Below are 16,440 nucleotides of genomic sequence, written 5' to 3' on the forward strand. Positions count from 1 at the left end.
AAAGGTGTGTTGTGTTGAGAGGGGTGCAGAGGTGTGTAGTGTTGAGAGGGTGAGGAATGTAGGTGTGTTGTGTTGAGAGGGGTGCAGAGGTACACGGTAGGGGTGTGCGGGGCCTCACCATCAGTTTTGAGCGTCAGCGGAGTTGGGGGGCTGAGGACCCTGGCGTTGGTCACGGTGTTCTTGACCAGACAGATGTAGCTGCCCACATCTGACCGCTGCACCTTGGAGATGTAGAGGTTTCCCGTTTCCTGCGAGATGAAACGCCGGCTGTCCTCCGCCACAAAGGAAGGGAACTCGTTGAAGACCCAGCTGTAGATGATCTCTGGGGGAGCAGGAAGACGGCATACAGGTGAGACTAATGTGCATCACACCGGGTCCCAGAGGGCCCTGTTCTCTATTCCGCCGGCGCTGTGCTTGCCCGCGAGAGGCCAACAGCGGTAACCTTGGAGCTAAAATTAAGTCTTTTTTTCCCCCCAAAGAAATTCACTGTCAGAGGATATAAAAGATGTTTTGAGCTCAATACGGAGTGCTACAATTAAGCAATTGACCACGAGAGGCAGTGGGTTACACAGGATTTTACCACAGCTACGGGGCATTGTTAGGCCCGACGCGACAGCGGTTTTCCGCAATAGGCTATAGTTCTGAATTAAATGGTTGCTGGGCAACATAGGCTCTCGCCTATTTGGGTTGGCCTTGTTCACATACGCCTATATAGGCATAATTCGGGTGGTTCACGTTTATTTGAATATTTCCAGCTATGGTGCAGTTATTAAAACAGTTCTCCAGAGCACTCGTTTTTGCTGGTAGGGGTGTGGAAGTGTTGGAGTCGGACTGATGAGTGCGTTTTTGTAATAGGATACGAAAAAGACGAGGTTGCTGCGGGTGGTTGCTACGCAAAGCATAGCCTACCGCTTGATCTTATCGCTGGCCTCGTCAATGAGTTTGACGGCGCATTAATACTAATTGTTATGCGGTCGCTGCCGTGGGTTACAGAGTATTCACGTTACCCACTTTAGCTACTGGTAGCATCAATGACCATGGAAAACGGAGATCTTGAGTATTTGTTGAAAGTTGATTCCAACATGAAGTGGATTAAACGAGTTTGGGTTATGATATAAGGTAGGTCTTTTGTGATTAATTACCAGTTGCTATGGCGTTTTGCTTTGCCTAGATTTAATCAGCACTCGAGTGTGAACTTTGCTTCCTGGAGAAGTGGGCTAATAGGCCTAGTAGGCTAGTAGTAGCCTAAACACTGATTAGTGAAGTAGAGGAGTAGGAGAAGTAGGGGAGTATTGAGTGCTGTGCCCTAAGGGGGTATATTTTTTCCTCCTGTCATTCCTCTTCGTGGTGCTTGGCCATTGTTGTCATATAATGGCTCTGTAGTTTATTTAGTGTGTCCCTAAAATCTTGGTTGTTTCGGCCTAAATATTGCCCTCTTATTCGCTCGCTCTCAAATTATTGGCCTTTGTTGATGTGCTAAAAAACATCAGTAGCCTAGGCTACTGTAGTTTTCCTGTATGTTTTTTACATATAAAATGCCAATGCTCAGCGCCCTTCTGGTGCTGTGAAACCTCCCATCAGGGCATGCTCTGAAAGTGCACCCCCAAAAGAAATTGTGCGCACCAGACGCCACTGACTGTATATAGTACACTATATGCTCACTCATTCATCGGTCTGTTTTTCCATACATGGACATACTTTTTTTTTCCAGGTGTAAGTAAGGTCAAAAGGATGTTAACTGACTACATATATTCAATTAGAATAAAGTTATGAATTGATATGGATCAATACCTATTTTGAGATTAAAAATAAATACTCTGGTTGTTATGTTTGCCTTTTGGTTGATAACAAAAGAGGGAGACGAGGAGAGAGAGGGAGAGAAGGAGAGAGAGAGCAAAAACCAGGTGAGAAAGTGGACAAGTAGTCAAGACAACGTAATGTAGTATGGCAGCTTCTGTTTCGCCCACTTTCTAATCCTTGCAGTAGCCTCCACAAGGATTTCACATACAGTAACTAAGCTGTGTTCTGATATACTGTTATCAAAAGTGGAACCTCCTCTTACATTTATTTACATCACAAATACTGTTTGCGTTATTTATTATCAAATTATGTAATTTTCTAGCTGAATATAATGTGCTTTTGTGTGATTGTCAGTGCAATGAGGGAGACACATGCAATTGTGTGCACATTGGCAAATCAGTTTAAACTCTAGGAGCTGAGCACCCCTAATGGTTTGATCCTAGAATCGCCCCTGGATAAAATACAGAAGGTCTTACAAAGGGTTCAATCAAAGAGATTAAGAGTGTGCAAAGGCTGCATGTATGTAAAGAGGAAAATCCAGAGAAAGTACTGAGTGTATTTAGGAGCTTATAAATACACTCAGCCGGCACCACCATCTCCCGGGACCTGAAGTGGGAGCTGTATATCAGCTCCCTCACCAAAAAAACACAGCAGAGGATGTATTTCCTGAGGCAGCTGAAGAAATTCAACATGCCAAAGGCAATGATGGCACTCTTCTACACCTCCATCATCGAGTCCATCCTCACCTCCTCCATCACCATCTGGTTCTCAGCCAGAACAGACAAGGACAAGGACAGACTGCAGTGTCATCGGCTCCGCTGAGAGGGTGATCAGCTGTAAACTGACATCCCTACAGGACTTGCACACCTTCAAGACCCTAAGATCATGGCCGACCTCTTCCATCCTTTAATAAAAAAAAATCTATTTCATCTATACTCCTCAAAAAAACATGTTCGGAAACATTATTTCGGTCGATTATTTCGCCCCTTTAGTAATACCAATTGGTATTGTATTTCAGATCATTGGAAAACCTGATTAGTCACCTTTACAATGAGGTACATCTTGTAAGGATCGTGCATTTGTGGAATCCGCCCCTCGGCAATAACAAAACACAACGCAGACAAGATCAGATCGGTCACACTGGTGCCATGAGAGCCGGATTAAAAAACAGTTGGGTTCATAACAATTGTTCAATGGTAGCTTTTCTGATAGCAGAGTTACAATATGGGGTTCCTCAGGGTAGTTGCCTAGGACCTCTCCTCTATTTTCTATTTACAAATGATCTGTGTGTGTGTGTTTGTATGTGTGTTGTGTGTGCTGTGTTGCCTAAAGAAACTCTTCATTGTTCAATGTGCACAAATGTCTTGCAAATGCACATAAATCTCACATGGCTTCCAGAAGAGAACATATTACAATCCAGTCTTCTGATCTTCTTCAGGAATGTTTTAAATAGGGGTGTAACGATACACTAATCTCACGATACGATATGATACACGATATTGGGTTGACGATAACAATACGATACGATACACTAAGGGCAGGTGTGAAGCGTTGCAGTAGCGCTGCTGTTCACACCAATAGTGCATTTCTCCACATTTCTACTCCACTACAATTTAGAGATTAACTGTTGTAATATCATGGATAGGCCTAGACAAAAGACATGTTTGTTACCAGTGTTGTGTAGCCAGTGTTCACTGATAAACAATAAACATATTACGATATTGTTTTCACCTTGACGATACGTATTGTGACGTTTCTGTATTGCGATATATTGTGGCACGATATATTGTTACACCCCTAGTTTTAAATGACAATATATCACAGTACATTATACATAGAATGCATTTACCATTTACCATGCATTTGTCTGTTAAATGTATGATTTCTGTCAGACCCTAGGAAGACTAGCTGGGGTCATGGTGAGAGTTAATGGGGATCCTAATTAACAATATCTGAATAGATGGACACATGGGGTTTCTTCTTCTTCTTTGTGTGGGTTGGATGTAATTGTCCTCTCCCGCCCAGGCTTGGGGCCGAGGGGCTATCCTTTTACCACCCCGAGCCTGGGTGAGGGGTTCACCCGGGCTATATATCCGGGCACACCTCCAGGAGCCATGTCACCATTTCGTCATCCACAGCCGTCAGGCCACGCATTCCGTTGGGTGTCCGATATATGGGGTTGTTAATAAATTATGTTACATAAACTGAGCGGCTACTAATAATTTGAACATAAAACACCAATGATTAAGGCCAATGAGGCAAGCTGCTAGAAATCAGAACACAGAAGTCATAGTTACTTCATAAAGTTTCACAGTGTTTATCAAAGGCATAAAAAAACTAATGGAGTCAAAGCCATAACATTTAAAATAATAACCTCTTCACATCTCAGCGACTCCACATTATTTTCAATTATATTACCAGTCTAATTTAGCAATCCTTCCTCCATATTAATGTGTTGAATCCATATGAATCCTCCTACAACACAAAATAACAAATTCACTGCATCTCCTCACTTTTAGCTAACTAATCATTAAATATATTGACCTTCATGTGAAAGGCTAAGTACATTCATGGAACATACTGTACGCTATTGATCTACTCAATCAAGCCTATTCTAATTGCATCTATAACACATAAGGTATTCATTCAATGTTACCATTTCCATTCTCTCTGTTCACAGGTAAAAAGGTCCTCACACACTTGCCTTGATAGTAAATCAGTATTGGCATTTACTGCAACTAATGTGTGATTTCAATCAAATGTAGAGGTATTTTAACAGATCAATGACAATAATGACTCAAAAACAGCTAAACATGGAAACACCTGCTCAAGGACAATCTAGAAAACCACACCTGCCATTTAATCATGTTACCTGACTAGGATTTATTCAACAGGGAATTGTTCATATGAATGAGTTTCAATCTCCTCTCCCCACCAGCTGTGCAGTCTCTGATTCTGACACATAACCACGACAACATGCAATATGGCATCCAGGAAGTGTTCCTCAGTTGAAGAACACTTGGCAAACATGCCCATGGGGGTGCTAGACCAGAGGAACAGGGGCCGATCCATACAGAAAACCTGGCCGATTCAGTTCTACAGAGAAAGTCTCACACATGATCTCACGTTAGAGGATTCAGTCTTCAGTGTCAGTCAGACTTCAGTGAGATTTGGGATTTGGCCGTTTAACATCCCCCAACAGACTCGGCATGCAACGCATATAACTGCCAGTGTAGAATTTATTTTAGTTTCTAACGATCCAGTAAATTTGAACTCTGAGACTCACTGTCTGTTGGAAACCAATCACTGACCAGCTGGAGAGAGACAAGCAGAGGAGGAATATGAACAAAAAAGCTGCAACTAAATAGTATCAGTTTGGTGTTTAGCTGGGTAGAATAACATTGGCTTTTTACCTGTTGGAATGTAAGCCTTTGAATGTAATCTTTTTGTTGGTTTTGGGATTTGGTGTCTTTAGTGTTAAGGCAGAGAAAGCCAGAGCACAAGCATTTCAATGTATTCTATACACAATCCTGACAAAGTTGAACTTGAGATTTAGTATTGCTGTGTGCTCAGAATCCAAATCAGGTTTAGTTGCACACTTATGAGGAATTTGCTTTGGACTGTTGGTGGAAAACAATAAATAGACAACAAATAAACAAGGTGCAAGGACAAGACAGGACCGTACAAAATACAATGGCGCAAAATGCAATAGTGAGGAGGCAATCAGCTGAGCATATCATACAGTTCATATTGAGGAAGGACAGATCAATCATCCTATTCTTATCTAGTGAGTAGTATGGTAGTGACCTAATCAAGGACGGTTGGCTGATGGCGCTTGCTGTGTCACAGTGGGAGTTTGATCACTCATTTTGATTACTGATGAGCACCATGGTGCATCTAATATTATGTCTCGAATGACTGACAGCTTGACGGACTAGAGGTGAGCGCCAGAACTTCTTAACCTAATTCACTCTGAATTTGAATCTGAATAAAATCCTCGCTTTCTGAGGAAGCTGGAAGCACGTCTTACCTGGAGAGTGAGTGGGAGGAGTACACATGAGCACCACGCCCTGTCCCTCGCGCACGGACACGCCCCCTCGTGTTCTCCCGCTGAAGACACCCAGATCTGGAACACAGAGACAGGGGAGAAGCATTTACAATCTCTGTAGATGTAGTCAAATTGATAATTTAACATACTACTCAACTGGCCAATCACATTTACATTTTGCAATTAGCAATCTGCTTACGGACCACTGACATTTACTAATGTGGTTCTAAGCGAGAGCAGTTTTTATGTTTTACTCTTGTTACAATGTTTTGTTTAAAAGGTCAATTTCATCTCCATATTCAGTATGCTTGAAAGCAGTTCTCCAGATTAACAAATGAGAAGGGCAAATGGAGAAATGGAAACAGACATTATGACTAAGGTGAGTGTTAAGTGTGTGATAGCGCAGATAATCATAATCAAGTTGTGATTATGTAATTATAACACCATGATGAGCTTCACGATGCAGTTCAGAGCTGGTTTACGCATATCTCTGGTGGATGTAGAGGGGTTTTTCACACTACACAGAGGTGCCACTAGAAATTTTGGGCCCTATGAAAGAATATAATATTGGGCCGCCCAAACCTAGACCTTATGATAATAATACTGTAATAATAATAATAATAATAATAATAATAACAATAATAGTTATAATAATAAAAATAATAGGAATTATCCTACCCCCACCCCCCCCCTTACTGCTCCCCTGACACTACAAGAATGACACTACAAGAATAAAACGTAGACACTGACAGACAAATGTAGGTTTGATCGAGCTGCAGAGCTTTTAAATATGGCCTCTCAGGCTGATGCTTGCCATTTTAATTTGTGGTGTGTGCAGTGCCACACACGGCATGTGACAGGCTGTCGACAGTGGGCAGACCGGGGAGTCCCCTGCACTTCCACACTGAGGGCCATGTTTACCATTCCTTCTCCAAATTAAAAAGAATCAAGGTTCAAGTTCAATTTCCTGTTAACAGTGTTTGCTTTTTTCAAATGAGTGTCACACTTCATTTGTACAGCTGTGGAAGAGGAACAGTGGAGCAATTGGAGTACATTTAAAGAGCTCTTGGAAGGTGCAAAGACGAAAAACATGTTATTTGAAACTAGTAATTATAAAGCATGCAACTCATTTTCATGCTGTTTACATGAACTGATTTTTATTTGAAACATTTGTTAGATAAAGACTAAGTATATTTCCTGACTCCATAACGAAGGCATCACATGCCTTTTATCTTTGAAGAGACATTAGAATCCTTTCACAACAGGAATTCAGCAGCTTTCACACAGTGCTCGCCTGCAGGGTGTTCTGCTAGACGCTCCATATTTACAAAGATGATCTGTGTGTCAGAGCATACTCGGCAGAAACAGAGACAAGTCGGCCAGCCCATTGACCTTCTGTGATTTGGTGATCCACAGGGCCATATTCTCGTGATACTGGAGAGATCACAGGCAGAAACATCCTCCATTAAAAAAAAACAGTGAGAGGATAAGACTGTCCAGCCAAGCCCTAGGAGTTCAAGAGGGAATACAGAGAGCACATACAGTACTGTCCATCCTGCATGATACTATGGTTGAGGATAGTACAGTATCTGCACTAACAAGCCTCCGTTAGAGCCTAGTGCTGCAGAGCATCGGAATGGCACTGACACCATGTCCACATCGATCACCAGCCCATGTCAGCAGCTGTCTGAGGGCTCCTCCTCTGCTCTGGCCTCCATTCAAAGAGGACATAATATGAATTATAGCTAATCAATTTCTACTCTTGTAGATGGAAAGAGAAAATAGATTTTCTTTGTGTTCTCCCAATGCAGAGAGAAATATGTGTTAAATAAATAATTAAAGTATCAACCGAAGACAAGACGACAAGGGAACAACGATTTTAGGGCTGGCTATAAATATTGATGACAGGTGATACCAGTAAAAACGTATATGATTTGCAGAGGTGTCAAAGACCAAATTAAGGCTTTTGTGAGGGGCTTTGCCATAAAAAGGAAATTAAGACTGCTCTAGAGTGGTTTAGGTCATATCTGTCTGAGAGGAGTTTTTTCTGTGAGTCATGGTGAATTTCCATCATCATTTGCATCCCTCCCATGTGGTGTACCCCAAGGTTCCATTCCAGGGCCCCTCCTTTTCACACTTTATCTGCTTCCTCTAGGGTCTATTATTAAAAAAAACATGGCACCTCGTTCCATTTTTATGCAGAAGATTCACAAATATACATGCCTTTAAGACGTGATGACCCTAACTCTTAAACACATATTGGAATGTCTCAGGGACATTAAAGCCTGGCTGGCCTTGAATTTTCTAAACTGTAATGACAGTAAAACTGAGGTAATTATGTTTGGACCTAGTGGTCCTGGCACTTTAACTCCAGACCCTGGCCCCCTTGAGTCATATGTTAAGCCCATAATAACCAAACTGGGGGTGAAAATTGAAAGTGAGATAAAAATGGACAAATAGATTAATGCTGTGGTCAGGTCTAGCTTTTTTCAGCTGAAGCAACTCTCGAAAGTGAAGTATTTTCTTTCCTTTCGTGACTTTGAGAGTCATGCATGTTTGTGTCCCCCCGCCTTGATTACTGCAACACCATTTATGTTGGTCTGGGCCATGCAGGCCTCGCTGTCACCTCTCCAGTCTCTAGTGTCTGTTATAAACACTGGGCATGCGCGTGTCTGTTATAAACACTGGGCATGCGCGTGTCTGTTATAAACACTGGGCATGCGCGTGTCTGTTATAAACACTGGGCATGCGCGTGTCTGTTATAAACACTGGGCATGCGCGTGTCTGTTATAAACACTAGGCATGCGCGTGTCTGTTATAAACACTGGGCATGCGCGTGTCTGTTATAAACACTGGGCATGTGTGTGTCTGTTATAAACACTGGGCATGTGTGTGTCTGTTATAAACACTGGGCATGTGTGTGTCTGTTATAAACACTGGGCATGCGTGTGTCTGTTATAAACACTGGGCATGTGCGTGTCTGTTACTTACTTACTAGTGCAAAATGCTGCTACCCGGCTACTGACAGGGACACGTAGACGAGAACACATTAGTCCTGTTCTTGCCTCCCTCCATTGGCTTCTTGTGCAGTTAATTAGGATTAAGGATTAATTTTAAGATTTCATTGTTTGCTTATAAAGCCTTGAATGGTCTGGCCCCACCCCATCTCGCTGACACCCTACATCCGTACATCCCACTAAGTTCTCTCAGGTCCGCTGACCAGTCGCTCCTCAATCCCTAAATCTAGGCTAAAGCACAGCGGGGACCGAGCCTTTGCCGTCGTTGCCCCCAAACTCTGGAACGAGCTGCCGCCCGACATTAGGCTGGCCCCAACGCTTCCAGTCCCGCCTAAAAACACATTTGTTTTCCTGCCGTTTTAATAAGTATCAGAGTAGCTCTTTTTATTATCTTGCATTATGCTTCTAATTGTCCTACTGTGTTGTCTAATGTGTTTTTTGTATTGATTGAAATGGAAAGCACTTTGGTCAACTCTTGTTGTTTTAAATGCGCTCTTTAAATAAAGTTGGATTGGATTGGAAGACAAGGGAAGGCAGATTGGAAGGCAGAAGTCTGATGAAGGTGTGAAGAGAAATAAGATTAATTGATGATTTTACACTCTTGTCTCTCATGCATCCATGAGAGTTTGAGAAAGTTGGTTTAGCCGGAGATTCAATCCAATTCAATCTCAGAGTTAGCAAACTCAGACTTTCTGGAATACTCCCCCGATCTTAAAGGATCAACATAAATCCATCTTTAATAACACAACAATCCTCTTCATTTGCATACAAATCTGCCAATCTAAGAGTTTGTAATGTACTATAATATGAACAGCAGGAAATGTGAAATCTTTAAATTGTTCAGTTTATGTCACACACACACACACACACACACACACACACACACACACACACACACACACACTTAACACTTAATGCTCATGGATATCGATGAGCAAACAAACCTTTCTTTGCAGGATCATCTTGTTCAGCTGTACAGTTTCCTAGATTGTGTGATATAATCTCTGTCTGTGCTATAATCAGGCCCAGAGGTTCACAGAGAAGACAACCCTAAAGAGGGAGCTGTAGCCTGCCATGTCTGGTGTTAAAGAGAGAGACTTATCGTAACTGTGCTGCTCACTGAGGCTCAATACCAGACTCCCTCCAGTCGGCACAGGGAAGAGAGGATCTCACTGGGGAGGCAGATCAGACCCTCTCCTCCTGCTGTTTTCAACTACTCCTCTGTGTAGTTTAAGTTCAGCAGCTCAGAATTTCAAAACAGGGGCGCCCCAGTAGCTCAATGGGCTGGGGCGCTTACCATGTAAAGGCTAGTCCTTTCTGCAGCGCCGTGGGTTCGAATCCGGCCCATGCCCTTTGCTGCATGTCTTCCCCTCTCTTTCTCTCCCACCTTTCCTGTCTGTCATCTACACTGTCCTATCCCTAATAAAGCAGAAATACCTTAAAAATATCAACAAAAAAAAAAAAAAAGAATTTCAAAACAGAGAGAAGAGAGGCCGTACTGGGACAGGTTTTGGACGGCGAGTACGTGGCTGGTGGGGAGGATATTGAAACCTCTTGGCAGCAGCTTTTCTCCGTACACCTCATGAAGGTCGCCCCTCCCCGCTCATGTCTAGTGTCCGGTCACGCTCAGACCACATACTGGTAGGGATGGATATTGATAAGATTTTAGCGATTCCGATTCCATTTTCGATTCTGCTTATCGATCCGATTCCTTATCGATTCTCTTATCGATTCTCATTGGGCAAAAGAGTACAAACAGGTTTATTAACATTAATTTTCTTTTATATATAGTTTCAACATGCCAATTAGGCTACAGTGGTGTTTTTTTTAGGTGTATTCACCTTGAACTAAAAATAAAACTGACATAAACAAATCTGTATTTTTTCTATAGAAAAAGATAAATAAAACATGAATCATTCTGTTGAATTTTAAATCCAATAACAGTCTAACATGTTACTAGTAGAAATTACAATGCACCTTCCATTTAAAAAGGGTATATGAGCTGAGCTGACAAAAATAAAACTAGCAGCGGCAACTGGCAACAAATACAATCAAGTGAAGTCCAAATGTAACTGAGTAGGTCTGCAACCATCAAACTGTATGGAGAATAAACAATTCTACTACTTCTACAAGAAGTAGCCTCTGACCCAGACCGACTGCCACCAGCCTGACTCTGAACAGCATCATCTTAATAACATGGATGCAAATGGAGATTATTCATATAGTGAAAGCTGGTTTGCACAATTAAACAAATGGCACTAACACAATAGACAGGGACTCTGGAGGAGTTTACCTTCGACTACACTAACGTTAGCTGCGTTGCTGTCGTCACTCCGGAGTGCATCAAAAACGGGGCATTCCTGCAAAGTTATCGCATGCTGTGTGGCCAAATGTTTTTGCATATTTGTAGTATTTTCCCCCTTTGATGATATAAGTTTTTTTGCAAGCATTGCAAGTGGCCGTGTTGTCATCTTGTTGCGTGAAATGTAACCACACTTTCGAACGTTTATGCCTAGACGACATGTTGCTGGCTTCTTCTACCACGGTCTAATAAAACAAAACAAGGCATTGTGCGTGCGACGTCATCGCGCATGCGCAGCAACGACAGGAATCGATAGCGGAATCGTTAAGGATTTTGGCTTACGACTCCAAGGAATCGATTCACTGGGAACCGGTTCGCAACAAGAACCGGTTTTCGATGCGCATCCCGACATACTGGAGAGGAACTGGAGAGGACCAGCGCTGAGTGCTGACCAGCCCACTCTACTGACAAATACAAGGAAGGAGATCAGTAGGACTAGGCAACATAATTATTATCATTACACAACATCTACCAAATGCCCCGAACGAGCAATCATAGTTTGAATATTCTCTCACACACCGTAAAAAACCTTACCAATATACTGAGTTTTGTTAGTCTATGACAACATTCTAAGAGAGATTTCTCACAGTGACTCTGAACTGTATACTTTGTGTGGTCAGCGCTAACCTTCCGGGGATGGGATCACACCTTGACAAGATGAAAAACAAACAAACAAAAACCCTGAGTTTCAAGCAGAGTGATGAATGGTGGCCATTGGGTATGAAGAGAGAAAGGAGGATGGCTCTGCATCCAAATGTTTGCTATGTTTGTTAGCTGCCAGGCACTCTTCTTTGTTTCCCTCCCACGGCGTACTGTATGCTGTTTACCACGCTGAAGAGACCACTTCATCAGCTTTAACAGATCAGAACGATTAGCATGAACATACTGTACCTGGAGACACAGGTTTAAAAATCAAGAGCACTACCTACCTACTGTACCTGACTACCTAAAACAAGCATGCACAATCAAAGTCTCTAACATACATACATACACACACACACACACACACACACACACACACACACACACACACACACACACACACACACACACACCTCTATGGTTTTATGGCTTCATACTTATGTCTGGAAATTGAAGTGATATACAGTATCAGAAGAAGTATGTAGATACACAAGTCATCTATCCAGTGTGTTGGAATTATGTAACAACACGGTCACGGCTCTTCTCTGTCCTGTGGTGGAATGAACTGCCCACTGATGTCAGGACAGCAGAGTCGCTGCCCATCTTTCGCCGCAGGCTCAAAACTCCCCTCTTCAAGAAATACTACCAGGATCCTGCCTCTTTAAGGGGTATTGTGCTATTTTGGACATTCAGCCTAATTTGTGGCCTGTCTACCATATGAACCTGAAACATAATTTCACTGAGTATTGAGCTAGCTGCAGTTTTTCTGCAGGCTCTCACTGGGCTACAAAGGAAGTCAATTGGGCACCAATGCATGCGTTGGAAAAACTAAGATAAATGTGCTTTTCCAAGACGGGAAGCAAAGATTGTGATCTTACCAGCCTCAGTATGCTCTCCTGCGACATCTATCGCAATCTGAATATTTTTACATGTTTGACATGTTTTTTTTTTTGTTTGCTAATCTTCACTTTGTCTTCAGCACTAGAGTATGCTCTTAGTTACTTGTTCTAGAAAGGAGATGCACCTGAGTTCTAGCAAGTAGTAGTACACTGACGCTTCCTACGTTAAATGCAATTATTGTAAGTCACTTTGGATAAAAGTGTCAGCTAAATGACTAATGTAATGTGTAATGTAATGACATGTAATGTCATATCAGATTTTAGGACGGATCTATGCAATAACCCTAACCCTCGTAATCCTAACCGTGATTTGGGACAGTAAATTTTCCAGGAAACGTATTGAAATGCATTGCGTAAGCAGATGTATTTTCTTAAGTGACTCTAGAAAGACAAATAGATAAACCCTTCGAATGAGGCAAAACTGTCATACTGCAAATGTACCTGTCTCAATAGAGATATACTGTATACCCTGATATCACGTCTCACACACACAAACATGGGAAGACCGATCACAGATACAGAGGGCGATGGATGGATGGATGGATGGATGGATGGATGGATGGATGGATGGATGGATGGATGGATGGATGGATGGACGGATGGACGGATAGACAGACAGACAGACAGACAGACAGACAGACAGACTTGTCATTTAGCCATACAGATTTGCTGGTGCTGGTTAGGGGTGTGCCAGGAGCCCACTATTTGTATTTGACAGCTAATTATTCGGATTCATATTCGTATTCGGAAGTGGGCGGGGCTTAAACCAGAAGTCAGTTCAAAACGGTTTAAACTGAGGGGAAATGTCATTTATTTAGCCTAATATTAATTGGCATTGCAATTGCTGTGCTTTCAACGCATCAGAATTGCTGTTTATATATATTATTATTATATTATCATTAATTAGGTGGGCTAGCTTGCAGAAGCTAGCCCAACTTGTGAATACTATTTCTTTCTTTCTTTCTTTCTTTCTTTCTTTCTTTCTTTCTTTCTTTCTTTCTTTCTTTCTTTCTTTCTTATTATTATTCTCCCCGCTTTTTTGAACCTTAACTAGTTCTTCATACTTTTTGCTAGAAACTTCATTCAAACTTTAAAATGTTCATGACGTTCAGCTCTTGAACGGATCCATTCAGATTTTTGATATTTTTTATAGTTTTTAAGAAATTTAACTTTTAAAACATTTTTTTGTCCTATTGAAACTGCTTGAAATGCTTTTGGAATGTTCAGAAATGTTATGTTTTTAGAGTGGTGGCAGCAGTTGCTTTGAAAATATTCACACATTTTGTAAACTGCTGGCACTCCTACAGTTTTGAAAGCTCACACACATATTATACATCAAAATGTTCACACAACTGTGCTGATTCGTACAATGTAAGTATCTAAGCCGTATGACTTATAGTTTTCGCTGTATGACGATTTGTTCGGCAACTGCGCTCCTCATTGAAACGTATGGCAACACACTCTAGCTTTTGAGCTGCTAATTTTGCATTTTTACTCTTTTTCTAACTTGTCGCAATGCCTACAGTTAAGCTACACGGACATATAATAGCCTAAAATGTTCAGCATTTTCTCAGGATTCATACAGTGTCAAAATCTAGGCTGTGACCTTTATACTTTTTGAGAGAGAGCTGTCTGAAGCCAACATGCCTTTCCATTGAAGTGAATGAGAGGATGCTCAGTGTCAGTTGGGATTTGAATTTGGGGACACGTGCATGCTCTCTGTACAGGCACCCTTTATTGACTACTGTGGTAGCATTCATATTCATTCCTTCCTTCCTTCCTTCCTTCTTTCCTTCCTTCCATCCTTCCATCCTTCCTTCCTCCCATCCTTCCTTTCCTTCCTTTCCTTCCTTCCATCCTTCCTTCCCTTCCTTCCTTCCTTCCTTCTTTCTTTCTTTCCTTCCTTCCTTCCTTCCTTCCTTCCTTCCTTCCTTCCTTCCTTCCCTTCCTTCTTTCTTTCCTTCCTTCCTTTCTCCATCCTTCCTTCCTTCCATCCTTCCTTCCATCCTTCCCTTCCTTCCATCCTTCCTTCTTTCCTTCCTTCCTTCCATCCTTTCTTCCATCCTTCCTTCCATCCTTCCCTTCCTTCCATCCTTCCTTCCTTCCTTCCTTCCTTCCATCCTTCCTTCCTTCCATCCATCCATCCATCCTTCCTTTCCTTCCATCCTTCTTTCTTTCCTTCCTTCCTTCCATCCTTCCTTCCTCCTTTCTTTCCTTCCTTCCTCCTTTCTTTCCTTCCTTCCATCCTTCCATCCATCCTTCCTTCCTTCCCTTCCTTCTTTCTTCCTTTCCTTCGATCCTTCATTCCTTTCCTTTCCTTCGTTCCTTCCATCCTTCCTTCCATCCTTCCTTCCCTTACTTCCATCCTTCCTTCTTTCTTTCTTTCTTTCTTTCTTTCTTTCCTTCCTTCCATCCTTCCATCCTTCCTTTCCTTCCTTTCCTTTCCTTTCCTTCCTTCCTTCCTTCCATCCTTCCTTCCTTCCTTCCATCCTTCCTTCCTTCCTTCCTTCCCTTCCTTCCTTCTTTCTTTCTTTCTTTCCTTCCTTCCTTCCATCCTTCCTTCCTTCCTTCCTTCCTTCCTTTCCTTCCTTCCATCTTTCCTTCCTTCCATCTTTCCTTTCCTTCCTTCCTTCCTTCTTTCCTTCCTTCCTTCCTTCCATCCTTCCATCCTTCCTTCCATTCCTTCCTTCCTTCTTGCTTTCTTTCTTTCTTTACTTGCTTTCCTTCCTTCCATCCTTCCCTTCCTTCTTTCTTTCTTTCCTTCCTTCCTTCCCTTCCTTCCTTCCTTCCATGGTTCCTTCCTTCCATCCCTTCCTTCCATCCTTCTTTCCTTCCATCCTTCTTTTCTTCCATCCTTCCTTCTTTCTTTCTTTCTTTCTTTCTTTCTTTCTTTCTTTCTTTCTTTCTTTCTTTCTTTCCTTCCTTCCTTCCTTCCATCCTTCCTTCCTTCCTTCCTTCCTTCCTTCCTTCCTTCCTCCTTTCTTTCCTTCCTTCCCTTCCTTCTTTCTTTCTTTCCTTCGATCCTTCATTCATTTCCTTTTCTTCCTTCCTTCCATCCTTCCTTCCTTCCCTTACTTCCATCCTTCCTTCCTTCTTTCTTTCCTTCCTTTCATCCTTCCTTCCTTTCCTTCCTTTCCTTCCTTTCCTTCCTTTCCTTCCATCCTTCCTTCCTTCCTTCCTTCCTTCCTTCCTTCCATCCTCCCTTCCATCCTTCCTTCCCTCCCGTCCTTCCATCCTTCCTTCTTTCTTTCCTTCCATCTTTCCTTCCTTTCCTTTCTTCCTTCCATCCTTCCTTCCTTCCTTCCTTCCATCCTCCCTTCCATCCTTCCTTCCCTCCCGTCCTTCCATCCTTCCTTCTTTCTTTCCTTCCATCCTTCCTTCCTTTCCTTCCTTCCTTCCATCTTTCCTTCCTTTCCTTCCTTCCATCCTTCCTTCCATCCTTCCTTCCTTCCTTCCTTCCTTCCTTCCCTTACTTCCAACCTTCCTTCTTTCTTTCTTTCCTTCCTTCCATCCTTCCTTTCCTTCCTTCCTTCCCTTCCTTCCATCCTTCCTTCCTTCCTTCCATCCTTCCTTCCTTCCCTTCCTTCCTTCCTTCCTTCCTTCCATCCTTCCTTCCTTCCTTTCCTTTCCTTTCCTTCCTTCCTTCCATCTTTCCTTCCTTTCCTTCCTTCC

At 42.3% G+C, this 16,440-nt stretch overlaps 1 protein-coding gene across 1 annotated transcript in view; it reads right to left on the bottom strand.

Moving 5' to 3' along the window:
* cntn5 (contactin 5) overlaps positions 1 to 16,440 on the bottom strand; it is a gene marked incomplete at its 3' end in the record, with an annotated part of 117,996 nt that overhangs the window by 60,580 nt on the left and 40,976 nt on the right. The window contains exons 5-6 of the mRNA XM_084437795.1: positions 5,831 to 5,926; positions 119 to 322 (exon numbers count right to left, since the gene is read on the bottom strand). Of these exons, the coding sequence (XP_084293921.1) occupies positions 119 to 322; positions 5,831 to 5,926 (300 nt within the window). The remainder of the gene's footprint in view (positions 1 to 118; positions 323 to 5,830; positions 5,927 to 16,440) is intronic.

This window comes from Borostomias antarcticus (assembly GCF_949987555.1).
Source record: "Borostomias antarcticus genome assembly, chromosome: 1".
Classification (NCBI taxonomy): Eukaryota; Metazoa; Chordata; class Actinopteri; order Stomiiformes; family Stomiidae; genus Borostomias; species Borostomias antarcticus.